General features: G+C 37.5%; 1 protein-coding gene across 2 annotated transcripts in view; it reads right to left on the bottom strand.

Moving 5' to 3' along the window:
• Nucleotides 1-2,014: 2,014 nt before the first annotated feature.
• The window catches only part of CUNH5orf22 (chromosome unknown C5orf22 homolog), a 19,671-nt gene continuing 7,815 nt past the window's right edge, over nucleotides 2,015-13,870 (bottom strand). The window contains exons 5-9 of one of the 2 annotated variants that reach the window (XM_024755786.1): nucleotides 11,261-11,323; nucleotides 10,897-11,018; nucleotides 8,608-8,674; nucleotides 6,117-6,256; nucleotides 2,015-3,050 (exon numbers count right to left, since the gene is read on the bottom strand). In XM_024755786.1, coding sequence (XP_024611554.1) covers nucleotides 2,918-3,050; nucleotides 6,117-6,256; nucleotides 8,608-8,674; nucleotides 10,897-11,018; nucleotides 11,261-11,323 — 525 coding nt within the window. In that variant the 3' untranslated portion in view covers nucleotides 2,015-2,917. Of the gene's footprint in view, nucleotides 3,051-5,265; nucleotides 5,546-6,116; nucleotides 6,257-8,607; nucleotides 8,675-10,896; nucleotides 11,019-11,260; nucleotides 11,324-13,870 lie in introns of those variants that run through there. The other variant, XM_024755787.1, reaches the window with a different exon arrangement.

Here is a 13,870-nt window from a genome sequence, read left to right as displayed (position 1 = left end):
AGAGATCTGCTTGCTGGTGAAGAACGTTTTGAAGTTAGAGACATGGTAGGAATGCTGTAGCTGTAGGCTGGCTGACAAGTCACCAAGGAAGGTCTTCAAAGGAAGAGACACTGTACACCCTGAGGCTTGCCTCAGCCTCTGAAATGGGCTCCTGCTTCTGAATCACAGGAACCAAACTCACAAGATACTAATGTACAGAATGCCAACGTACCCATTTCCAGTGAGTGACTAGAATATTCACTGTTCAGAGAACTCTCTCCTAAGAATCAAGGTTCACAGAAGCCTCCTTAGTCACTGTAACTTCATTTGCTGAACTCAAATAACGAATAAAGGGAAAGGATGGCACTGATGTTTGGAAGTCCACGAGGGCAGCTAGACCTACAAAACCAGAGGCGGTCCAGGACCAGTTAGTTCACAAACAAGCACTTCAAGAGAGTGTTGCAACTCAGGATGACCAGGTAGTACAGCACAGTCCAATAGTGAGTTATTTTTACATGTGATCCTCATGTATCTTGAGCATTTCTGAAAGATGTCCAACAAAAACTCCCTAAGTTTCATGAAAGTGCTTTCTCTTAAGTTTGGTGAGATAATCTTATACTAAGAAGCATCCTGTAAACTACTGGCAGTGCAATGCATATATTGCCAGCAATGTGGGACCACTACTGCTAAAACCAAAGGAAGATTTGGAGAGAATGTTATATAAAAAGTGAAGGACTTGACTAAGAGCTCCTCGAGAACCTAGAACACTTACAGATAGATGTCTACAGAAAACACTTCTAGAGATTAAAAAAAAAAATTCCCCCAAGATACTGGGAAATACGTACTTGTCAATTATCAAAGTTATGGCCTAATCTTACATTTAATTCACATTTTTCAAAAAAGCTGCTCAAAATCCCATGCTTTAGTGATACTTGTAAATAATCCAAGGCATGGTACTGTGGTATTCCTCATTGGCACTTAGAACACAAATGAAGGATGTCTTGATAAACTAAGTATCTTCCTATTTGAAATGTGCAGAGACATAATTTACTAAGTTGGTTATGGTCAACAAGTAGGGACGGAATTTTATTCTTCGATGAGAATTACAGAGCATGAGAACCAAATGATCTGAATGTTCCTAAAAAGGAAATTGATGCCCTTTTATTCTACCTGAGTTAAAACAATGATGAATCTCATCAGAGTTCATGGGAGTCGTAATAAATAACTACTAAACCAGACTTACCAAGGCTATAACACACCAAGATCATACACAATTAATTAGTGCTACAGTTTGGTTTTAAATCTTTAAAACTTCAAAACACACCTTTTTATTTACTTTAGCTGATAAAATAACTTACTTATAAAAGTAACATCATTTACAGAACTCTAATAAGTTTTTTTCAAAATTTAAAAATAAACAATAGCACTCTTTTGCATTCTGACTTTACAGGGAATAAAGCTTTTTGGCACATAATGTTCTAACAAAAATGGAAAGCTGAATCAGTTTGCTTTGCTTTTCACAACAGAAATAAGCATTTATACTTATTAGCATTGGGAGATCAACTTAATGACAAGAAAAGTTTGCTAGAAAATAGAATCATTGGAAAAATAGGATCTGGTGCCACCTACTGAGTGGCAATGGCAATGTGACCTTGGGTATTAGCCATCAAGTTAGGTAACACACTATAATTTTAGCTACACGCAACTGTACCCCTGTGGTCAAGGCTTAAAAGCTACATGCAAAAATGAAAACGACTGCTGTATTAGGAATGAGGATTGATGGATTTTTTTTTTTCTTTAAATGCCACCTGACCTTTTAAAGGAAAGGAAACCAAGGAGGTGGCTAAAAATGATTACTGAACACGAGGAATACTGAAGAGAGGAAGACTTTGGCAAATTAAGTAAACGAAAAGTACCATGATCAAGAGTGACTTAGGTAGGGTCTCTTACTCATGGAGAGACTGGTGGAAGGCAGTTACGTCCTTGGGTATTTATGGTAGATCAGAATTAAGGACTTAACTTCTTTCCCCTACTATTTACATAAAAAGCTGGTTTATTTGAAAAAATTATCAACCCAGACTGCCAATAAAGTGGCACTTAGGAACTATTGATATAATGGTAATTGACACCCATTCTGACCATCTGGAGGAACAAAAAACCCTGGAGGGTTTTTCTGATTAGCAAAGAAAAAGTTACTTTTTGTTTGGTTGAATTTACTCAAATAGACCCCCTCAATACCAACAATGCTGAGAGCATTTCATAAGAGTTGGGCCACAATCCTAAGTCTTGGAAAGGTAGACTTCCTAGAACATTTTCATGGACTGACAAGTTTTTTTATTATTATTATTATCATTATTTTGCTAGTAGCATCTGAGAATGTTACCTTCCTGTAAGGCCAGGGTGCCCTGAGTACTAAGAGCATGCCTAAGACATGTCTGTCGTTTTCCTTTCCTTCATAACATGTCTCATAATCCATAATTTGCTTCTCAGCTGTCCACCAAGAGGGCAGGGGCCTTGTCTATTCTGTTTGTTACCGTATAACCAGCACTTAGTTATGTCTGGCACATGAACGTGCTCAAAAAATGTCAGCTGGGTGAGTGAATGAATAAATGAATAAATCTCACACAGTCCAACCAACCTAAGGGGAAGAGGGGAAAAGAGGAAAAAAAAAAACCCTCACAAAAGTGAAGACGACAGTGATGGACAGGAAGAAAGATGAGCATCAGTTCCATCAACTGGGGGTAGACTCAATGCCAAAAAAAACCTGCCATCATTCAACAACTGGTGATACCTGTTCGGAGATTCAAAATACCTGAAAGATTTTAAATGAAAGTTAATATTAAAACAAAGTGTTCTCTGGAAGATTCATTTGCAAACAAGTTAATGAAAACTCCGTTACTACATCAAGATGTTAATAGGAGCCTAGCATTGTGATGTTTCAAGATGAAGTGGACTCTGCTGAATACACCAGGTGAACGTCTAGAGTCCCATAGAGGGAGCGTAGCACACTGATGACTTTTTCTTGAATGGTGTCAACTTGCTCAGAAGGACAGTAATCATCCAGACTTGACCTGGAACCAAGCAGAGAAAGAGAAAGGAAAAGAAAAATACACATAAATAGGATGAGATCATACTGTGAAGTGAGGAAAAGCCTGCATGTGTTGACTTCAATGTAAATTAGAAATGAAGAAGCTGTGTTGAATTTTGGTATAATAACTGTTGAAAGCTACTAAACGTTTACTCTATGTCAGGCGCATTACATGAATTATGTTCTTTAATCTTCTCAGCAACTCTATGAAATAGGTATATCTACCATCCCTTTAAAGGAGTCTGAAACAGAGAAAGATTAACCTGCACAGGCCACATACTAGTAAGTGTTGGTGATGGGATTCAGAACCATACAGCATGTCTTCAAAGCCTCAGTGCTTAATACTAGACTGTTGTTTCCCTGAAAGGGAGATTTTGCTTGGGAACACTGGGGATAATTATATTAGTGACTGGGCATCATGTTTCACATTCTTTTATTATGTGTACACTCAGGCTAGAAGTTATGACGGTAGAGGCATTCCAACCGATAAAAGGGTTCTGCTTCTATAAACAATCTGCTAACCACACAAGCGTACAAGATCATCCAAAATGAAAGGTGCGGGTGTGCTGGTGCTGGGATTAGTCTCCTAGGTAGTATTAAGAGAAGAGAGTAAAGTGCGATGGGGCAGGAATCTGCATTTTGGGTCTTTCTAGAATCACCAACTGTAATTTGAGTGGCACCAGCCAATAACAATGTCGCTGATAATTTTAGCAGGATTAGTATCTAAAATGATTTTATCAGCGTCTCCTGGTTCTGAACTGGGCTGAGGAAATCCATTGGCAATCCCACTGGATTGGAAAATGGCATAGAAATCTTTATAGGAGGAAATGGAATTCGTTATCTAGCCTACTCCTTATCACAAGTATTTTAGACCTAAAGAAACAATCTGTAAGACTTCAGATGAGCTCATTTCATTCTATGGTGATTAGGTTATTTTTGAGGCTTGATGTAAACAATTTTAAATTATTAAATACTGTCTAACATACACATATGGATAAATGTCTACTTTAAGAAAGCAGGATATGTAAAAGTTTCATTTATTAGCCTTAAAAAATAAGGGGCATTTCAATGCTTTCACAACGATTTCTGGCTTCTTTAAAACAGTATTAGAGTAGCTCTTGATGGGAGCTACCCACAAGAGGGAGTTTTGGAAATCTGCAGGTACAGTTTTGACTGTCACAATGACAACTAGGGGACCAGGGAAGAGGGCAGGGCTGCTTGAACGCTTGCAATATGCAGGATAATCCTGAAATGTGAATATGAATTGTCCTGTGTCCTGTACAGTCTCCAAGGTCCACGGAGCACTTATATAAGTGAAAAACCTGTTTTTAATTTTTTGAGCCTAGAATTTAATACTCTTCTACATATGAACAAAGTATTTTTGAAAATGGATTAAACTAAATTTTCCAGGAATGCAAATACTCTGTGAATTGAGGGAAGATTGGACTTTAAGTTCAGAACTTTACCAAGAGGTTCTTGTGACTAGACTAACCATGTTGCCATGGCAGTGCTGTTCATGGTATTTGGGCAATATGACACACTGCATCTGTTGGCATTTTTAACAATTGCATTTAGTGACTCTTTGTAAAGATGCCAGTTTGGTGTGGCATCTTAATATATACTACTCTATTATCAATTACTTTCATTTCTCCTTTATGTTACGATTTTTTTGCTGTGTGGATATATGAATATATATTTAAATTATGTGTATAGGTAGGTTACTGCTATAAACTAAATGTTTGTGTGCCCCAAAATTACTATGTTGAAACCTAATCCCCAATGTGATTATATCTGGAGGTGGAGGTCTTTGGAAGGTGATTGGGTCATGAGGATGGAGTACTCATGAATGAGATTAATGCCTTTATTAAAGAGGTCCTAGAGAGCATCTTCACCCCTTCATTTTATGTGAGGTTACAGGGAGAAGATGGCTGTCTATGAACCAGGAAGCAGGTCCTCACCAGACACTGAATCTGCTGGTGCCTTCATCTTGGACTTTCCAGCCTATAGGTCTTTGAGAAATAAATTCCCGTTGTTTATAAGCCACCCAGTCTAAGATATTTTTGTTATTGCAGCCTGAATGGATTAAGACGATATCATCTATATATTATAAATGCTATCTAAATATATTTAAATTAAGTGTATATAGATTAGATTATCTATGAATTTCATTCAGGATGGTAAAAGAATTCTCATAAATATTTCTCATAAAATATGTAATATTATTTGCCTGAGCATTTAAAGTACTTATTTTAGAAACTCAGTTACATACAAAATGAGTCCAAAGATTAACATAGAAAAGAAATTTTTATTAAATTGTTGTAACTATTCAGCACATTAGTACATTCAAATTTAAAACGTGGTAGCAGCTAAATATTCATCTGTAGGACACAGAAATGGGAATTCTTACGTTCAACTGAATAACATCACCAACTTCAAAGACAAGATTAACAGGAGTTGTATGTTGTTTGCCAACCATCACTAATAGGAAAGAGAAAATATAACACCTGAATTTCGAGCCGAGTAGGTAAAAAAAATTAGGACTACTGCATTAGTAATCATTAGATTCATCTACGGAGATGAATTAATTTCCCACTGCCGTTGTAACAAATTACTACAAACTTAGTGACTTAAAGCAAAACAAATTTATTACCTTACAGTTGTGTTGGAGATCAGAAGTCCTAAAATAAAGGTGTTGTCAGGGCTGTAATTCTTCTCTAGGCTCTAGGGAAGAATCTGTTTCCTTGTCTTCCTGGCTTCTAGAGGTTGCATGAATTCCTTAGCTCAAAGCCCCATCCTCCACCTTCAAAGCCAGCAGTCTAGCATCTTCCAATCTCTCTGATTCTGACCTTCCTTGCCTTTCTCTTATAATAACCCCTGTGATTACACTGGGCTCACCCGGACAATCCAGGATAATCTCCTCAATTTCAAGCTCCTTGGGTGAACCAGACATGCAAAGTCCCTTCTGGCATATAAGGCAACATATTCACAGGCTCTGGAGATAAGGATGTGGACATATTTGGTGAGCCATTATTCAAGCTACCACACTTACCTTGCAATTGTCACTACAGTAGGTTTTGGCAAATTTTTTAGAATGTAATATACAGATTGAATAAGATATTCAATTTCTTGTTCTGTGCTGACATGGTGAGGAAGTTCTGAATAATCACAGGTTAGACCAGCCTGGTGAACCTGAAAACAAGACAATTAAAAATTACAAGGTAATGTTGTTTTCAGAAGATTCTTTAACCATTTATGGCCTTGCTGACAAATTTTAAATATTTTTGTGGATTAGGATTGTTTCTTCCTTAATAGTTTCCATGCCATAGCAGTTATTTATACTTTGACGTTTTGGAAGAACTCGTCTGTACACCAGTTTGGGCCTGATGCCTTTTCTAGGAATAATTCTTTATTTTATGATTGTGGATTCATTCAGTTTATCTTTACTTCAGTCTATTTTGATAATTTACATTTTCTAGCAAATTGTCCATTTCACCTGGACTCTAAAAGCTAATATAAATTGGTACATAGTATTCTCACCTTACTTTTCTTTCAACAAATTATATTAACTTTTTATTTACTTATTTTTAACAGACTTTTAAAAAATTACTTTATTTTTGGCTGCATTGAGTCTTCGGTGTGGCTCATGGGCTCTAGAGCGCAGGCTCAGCAATTGTGGCGCACGGGCCTAGTTGCTCCACGGCATGTGCGATCCTCCCGGACCAGGGCTCGAACCCACGTCCCCTGCATTGGCAGGCGGGCTTCCAACCACTGTGGCACCAGGGAAGTCCCTATTTACTTTTTTTTTTCTTTTTTGCGGTATGTGGGCCTCTCCCGTTGCGGAGCACAGGCTCTGGATGCGCAGGCTCAGCGGCCATGGCTCACGGGCCCAGCTGCTCCGCGGCATGTGGGATCTTCCTGGACCGGGGCACGAACCCGTGTCCCCTGCATCGGCAGGCGGACTCTCAACCACTGCGCCACCAGGGAAGCCCCCTATTTAATTTTTAAATACATGTAATGAGGACTACATTTAAAGCTTCAAGACGATACAAGGGGAAGACTTCCTCCTACCTTACTGAACCTACTGTTTTGAGTTTCTTGTGTATGCTTCATGTGTAACCATATATACTGATATCTTAAACATGTGTTGTAAATATAAATGACTGGTGTTCCAGTCTTAGCACTAAACTAAATGTGCCTAAGAGCTAATAACGGCCCACAGGCTGACATTTTGCAGCCTCTGCATTAAAGTTCTGAAAACTGGAATTCAAATATATTGTAGTTTTGCCTAGGGTACGTAAGTGCAAAGTACGGAAACAAACACTAATCTACTGTATTATTGGAGGCTCTGGATACACATCAAAGATTTAACTGGCAATCATCAGTCAATGCACTAAAAAGAGAGACTCTGCATGTTCTTTTCTACTAAAATGATCAAAACACCTAGTGTTCTAACCCTGCAGCTATGGGCACATTATATTTGATTACATAATCTGCTACCAAGCCTATGCCATCCTTTTTCTCAACAAACGATGTACAAAACCGCACCCCCTCCACCACCAGAATATTCAGATGCCATGTGATGACTAAAGTAGACCTGCATGAAGACACATTCAATAATATCACGTGAGCTCAAAGGAGTTTTAAACCCTAAATGTCTTCTATCATTCTTAATAATTGCCATTAAAAAAATAAGGGTGAGTAAAAGTTTGAGTCTTGAGTTATCTCTGATTTAACCAAAATATTCTTTTGCTGGTATGTTTTATTCTTACAAAGTTAGCATTAAATAAATACATAAACTTCAGTTCAAATAAAGTGGTTTGATTATATTCCACAAAAAAATAAAACACTACAGCAAAACCACAATTTATTAAAGTAAAATAAACACCAGAAGTAAAAGAAGCAGAAGACCTGGAGGTCTCAGCTCTGGCACAAAATTTGAGAAAAGGTACCTGAACTTCAAATGGGAAAATTTATGCTTAAATACTACAAAATGATATAAAAATAAAAGAAATTATCATTAAAGGCATCTTCTTTTGACACAGCATTCAGATTGCTGTTGGCAAACAAACTTATACAGCTAATACAGTTAAGATGTGCTGGCCACAATGGCTTCTATTGTCCTTCTATTTGGTTTTTACAATCAGAAGTTTTCAGAGAGAGAGGAAAGAAAGAAGGGGGAAGGGAGTATAAAAATGAACCAACAAAGAATGAGCAAATGTAGAAATTTTCTTTTCTAAAAGAAATCTTTTCTCTGTCAAGGAGAGATCTGACCATAGGCAAAGTTAATAAATCCACAGTACTTTTGCTTCATACATAAAATTGGCAAAAGTGTGTTTTTCCTGGAAAACTTTTCCAGTGTTCTGGCTTCTAAAAAGTATGTATTTCTTTCACTTCTTCTTCTTCTTTTTTTTTTTTTTAAATCCACTCACACTTTCCAGGAACACAAATAAAAGTAAATCACTTTAACAAAGAGCACATTTTTCTAGCCAGAAAAATGCCTTTCTTAAAGGGTCATTTTATACTTCAATGTAAGTATTTACCATTTCATAGTCTGGCGCTTCCATCCGTTTTTTCAAACTTTGTACCAGTGGAACTAGTGATTCCATTCTGGAAAAAAGCACCCCTCAATTAAACATCACATTACCTCAACTTATAGTAGCAAATGAAATTTACCATTAACAATATGTTTCATACGATTCTTGGGAAATTAAAATTGTTCAAATATCATCTTAAAATATTAAGAAACAAAGGTTCCCTGCTGTTTTCTTTTCTTTCTTTTAAAATTTATTTAATTAATTTATTTTTGGCTGCATTGGGTCTTTGCTGCTGTGCACAGCCTCTCTCTAGTAGCGGCGAGCGGGGGCTACTCTTTGTTTCGGTGTGCGAGCTTCTCATTGCTGTGGCTTCTCTTGCTGCGGAGCACGGGCTCTAGACGCGTGGGCTTCAGTAGTTGTGGCATGCGGGCTCAGTACTTGTGGCTCGCAGGCTCTGGAGCGCAGGGTCAGCAGTTGTGGTGTACAGGCTTAGTTGCTCTGCCGCATGAGGGATTTTCCCATACCAGGGAACGAACCCACGTCCCCTGCATTGGCAGGTGGATTCTTAACCACTGCGCCACCAGGGAAGCCCCTCCCTGCTGTCTTCTTACTTAAAAGATTACAGATTGTGTTAAAGGTTAAAAATTAGCACTCAGGGCTTCCCTGGTGGCGCAGTGGTTGAGAGTCCGCCTGCCGATGCAGGGGACACGGGTTCGTGCCCCGGTCCGGGAAGATCCCACATGCCGCGGAGCGGCTGTGCCCGTGAGCCATGGCCGCTGAGCCTGCGCGTCCGGAGCCTGTGCTCCACAACGGGAGAGGCCACAACAGTGAGAGGCCCGCGTACCACAAAAAAAAAAAAAAAAAAAAAAAATTAGCACTCAAGAAACTGACATTTTCCTCTTCTTTAAAAATGGAAGTTCTACTGTGACTTTAAAAATTATTTTGATCAGCAAGAAAACTAAGTGCCTTTAGCACCCTGTGATGAGAAAAGATAGTTTCCCAAAAGTTAAAAAAAAAAAAAATTAAGGACATATTTATTTACATATACAATTATAACTGGAAAAGTTTTATACTGTCTGATATAATAACAATGGTGCTTTTAAGTTATTTAATATAGATGGAACTCTTTGGAAGTCCTGATTAATTAGTGTTTCTAGTATTTTAATGCCACCTCTACCAATACCCACTTATCTGCTGGGAGGGAAAAAAATAAAGACAAAAGGAAGGCATGGAGGCCTGTCTACCCACTTACCCTATTACTTCTCCCTTTCTATTAACGACACTTTCTGGGCTTCGGGACTCTAATCACCCACCTCTTCTATTTCCTTAGGAATAGTGAAGACTCCTTCATGCTGAGGGTCTGACCCTTTAGGGGCATGGTAAGTTTGGGGAGACGTTTCTTGTCGTCTGACTCACTTTTCCTTTGTGCTATCCTTTTTTTCCTCCAATTCCAGTCACAGTTTAAACTCACCACTGTTGTAGCCTTGTTGTTTCTTCAAGGCTGTGACAGAACTGCCTGCAGGTGGTGAAGAGCTAAGTGTGCTCAGTAGACAGGTGGGTTTCAGTGGAAGGTGGCTAGATTCAGGATTCTAAAGTTGTCAGGCTATTTTGTTTGTTTTGTTTCATTTAATTTTAAACTTGGCTTAAGACTTCACAAAATCACAATACAGTAGGTACTCTTCAATATTCCTGGGAAGAATCATGTCCTGTGACTTATTTCTATATCTCCATCTTCCATCATAATTTCAAAAAGGAGGGAATCATTTTTAGATCTAGCGCCCTATACTGAAGAGGAAAAAAGTGCCTGATCAGTATTTACTGATATGATTAATACTACTATGGTTTATTCTTCCATACCACTGCTTTCCTTAGTGACAATAAAGTTTTACGATACTTATATTTCAGGGATGTTTCTGAACATTTTATTTTTAAGTGAAAATTGCACTGAATATTTTAAATAGGTAATACACATAGCAAAAGAAGATACTAATTTAAAAAAAAATATTTATTTGGTTGCACCAGGTCTTAGTTGCGGCAGGCAGATTCCTCAGTTGCCGCTCGCCGACTCCTTAGTTGTGGCATGCAAACTCTTGGTTGCGGCATGCATGTGGGATCTAGTTCCCTGACCAGGGATCGAACCCGGGTTCCCTGCATTGGGAGCGCAGTCTTAACCACTGTGCCACCAGGGAAGTCCCAAGAAGATACTAATTTTTCAAAAGCAATTTAGAAAATTTAGCAATATATCTAGGATTAAATACAGTAGAGTTGGAGAAAAAAAAAAATTGAGGGTCTTACCTAGGATATGAAGCCCATTTCTGTACAGTTTCTTCATCATCACCATCACACAAATCAGCAAAAGCAGCTTCTAAATCTTCTAACTGATGAATTCGAGTATCAACACAATCTACCAAATCTTCCTTTAAACACATTGAAAGCCGAGATTATATAGTTACTCTTTCAAAAAAACAAGTGAAATCCCATTACAATGAAAATTTGATTCAATTAGTTAAAACGTAATTTTTCAAGTACTAACCATGGGCTTCCCCAAGAAACACACACCAAGATTGTGGACAGTTGTGTGCGAGTACTCCAACACCATGTAAGCTATTATTAGATATGTGATAAATAGACAAACACAAAAGAAACAAATGGAGGATACCTCTGTCAGGTCGGTACCAGGCTTTTTAAATTGGTACAGCTCTTTTAAGATTTTGTACTCCTCCTGGAAAACAAAACAAAAAATCCATATACTAGAAAAAAGGTTAATTTTTCAATGATATGCTTTAAATAAAAAAATGGCTGTGATACAAGAACATCTTAGATAATTATTTAAAGGTTAGTCAGGGAAAATCAGGGAATATGTATAATTCATATTTCACTGTAAATATTACCACTTCTTTAGTGTAACTCTATCCATCTGGGCATGACAAGAATGTGTAAAAATTAGCTATGGAAGAAGACTTAATGGCTAACAGGTAATGAGATGAAAATATTTCTAATAATATTCTACTCTATAAATGGATACATCCTAGGATCTGAACATATTTTCGCTATTTATGGGAAATATACATATCTTAGTAACAACAACAAAACTCTCCATGTTCACTTTGCAGCTCTTTCCCTAGCCACAGAAGAGAGCTCTGGAGTACAAAGGCAATCCTGGAGGCAGACGCAATGGAAGGATTTTGCAGGAGAATGTCTCCGCTTATTCAGCACAGCCAGGCAGCCCCACTATAGGTAGGTGTATCTGGCCCCAATAATCCTGTTTGGGAGCATTGTCAGGCAGGGGTTACACATAAGGCCTAAAATTCCTTAAGCACAAAGCTGTGCACTGCCCTCATCGTAACAATCCTGTGAGCTGGGTGTGATTATTATTTCGATTTTATACTTGAAGAAACTGTGGGTCTGAAAGGTTAAGTAATTTTCCCAAGATCATACAGCTAATAAGCAGAAGTAACAAACAGAACTTAACTCTTTCTGACTTCTGAACATGTTTTTTTAAGAAATAGCTATTAAACTGTAAGGTATAATACATGCTCTTTTCAAAAAGTTCTACAGAACCAAAGGATATAGAGGAAACAATATCCCCACTTTCTCAAGTTTCCTTATAGCACAGGAAAAGGAATAACTGTCACTAAGTTTCTTATGTAACCTTTTAGAAATTCCCATTACAAGTATTTGGTGAGTTTATTTGTAGGATAAATTCATAAAGTCAGGTTTTTTAGCTTCCAGGTATGCCCATTCTCATGTTTTCTAAATATTTCTAAGGTCATTTCATAATTCTGAATGCTGGTAGTTATAGTCACTGGTCCATATACAATAGTAGGAAAGAATCAGAGGGCAATTTTTCCCCCTTACTGCAAAAAGCTGGGAGAGCACTCTAGTTCCCCCATTCTTGATCCAGACTGCACTACAGTTGACCCTTGAACAACATGGGTTTGAACTACACAAGTCCACTTATACATGGATATTTTTCTGTATATTGGAAATGTTTCTGGAGACCTGCAACAATTTGAAAATATTTGCAGACCGACTGTATAGCCTAGAAATACTGAAAAAATTAAGAACAAGTATGTCAAGAATGCATAAAATGTACATAGATACTAACCTATCCTTACATAGACACAAGATGAATGATATTACTATAAAATTAATAATGGGTTAGTTTTCCTACTGTTTTACAACTTTGCTTTCAAAGAATTACATTACTGTACAGTATGCCCCTCTCTCTCCTAATTGGAGAAACTGCATATCATCTTATCACATAAGTGGTTTTTAAAAAAATATAACAATGTTTCCAATACTGTACTATGAATATGACTGTAATACTGTATGTCATAAAATTTTTATAACGAGTCATTCATTAGCACAGAGGCTAGGCTACCGTGAAGCAATCATGTCAAATTACACTAGGCTACTGTAAAGCAATCACATTGCTGCTTCCTCATTATCAATGCATGAATCGTTATAACTGTAAATAAATATGACTTTGTTGCATTATCTTTTCATTTTTGATATCTAGTGCTAGTAATACGTACAACAGTGTTTTGTATCATAAGAGACAATACTGATGTAGGTTCATCTTATTAACATGATATAAACTTATGGTATTGATAAATACAGTACAGTACTGTCAATGTATTTTCCTTATGATGTCCTCAACATTTTCTTTTCTCTAACTTACTTTATTATAAGAATATAGTATATAATACATATAACATACCAGTATGCGTTAATTTACTGTTTACATTATCAGTAAGGCTTCCGGTCAACAGCAGGCTATTAGTAAATTTTGGAGGAGTCAAAAGTTATACCTGGATTTTTGACTACGCAGGGAATCGGCACCCCTAACCTCTGTGTTGTTCAAGGGTCAACTGTACATTCTCCAATTTTACCTATTTTTAATCAGTACCTATTAAAGATCTTTGATAATTTAGATAAATCACAATGGCTTCCGATATGCACACAGAACAAGGAGTGTAAATTGCAACATCACTGTCATGAATCAAATACTGAACTTAGGTAGAAAGAAGACAGTTAATTTGAATCCCCAAAAGAACCAATCTGGAACAACCTCCCATATGTTAAAGTAAGCAGTTATATGTGCTCATAAAATGCACCTGGGAATGCTCACTTGGATCATGAATTTACCAGTTTCTTAAAGGCACACATAGTTCTACCTCAGATCTGTGCATACTAACAGTGGCTTGTGATTTTCATTTAAGATCTGATGAGGATGGGGCTTCCCTGGTGGCGCAGTGGTTGAGAG

This window comes from Neophocaena asiaeorientalis, unplaced genomic scaffold (genome assembly GCF_003031525.2).
Source record: "Neophocaena asiaeorientalis asiaeorientalis breed wild unplaced genomic scaffold, Neophocaena_asiaeorientalis_V1.1 scaffold93, whole genome shotgun sequence".
In the NCBI taxonomy this organism is placed as follows: Eukaryota; Metazoa; Chordata; class Mammalia; order Artiodactyla; family Phocoenidae; genus Neophocaena; species Neophocaena asiaeorientalis.
This window is presented reverse-complemented; position numbering and strand designations above follow the sequence as displayed.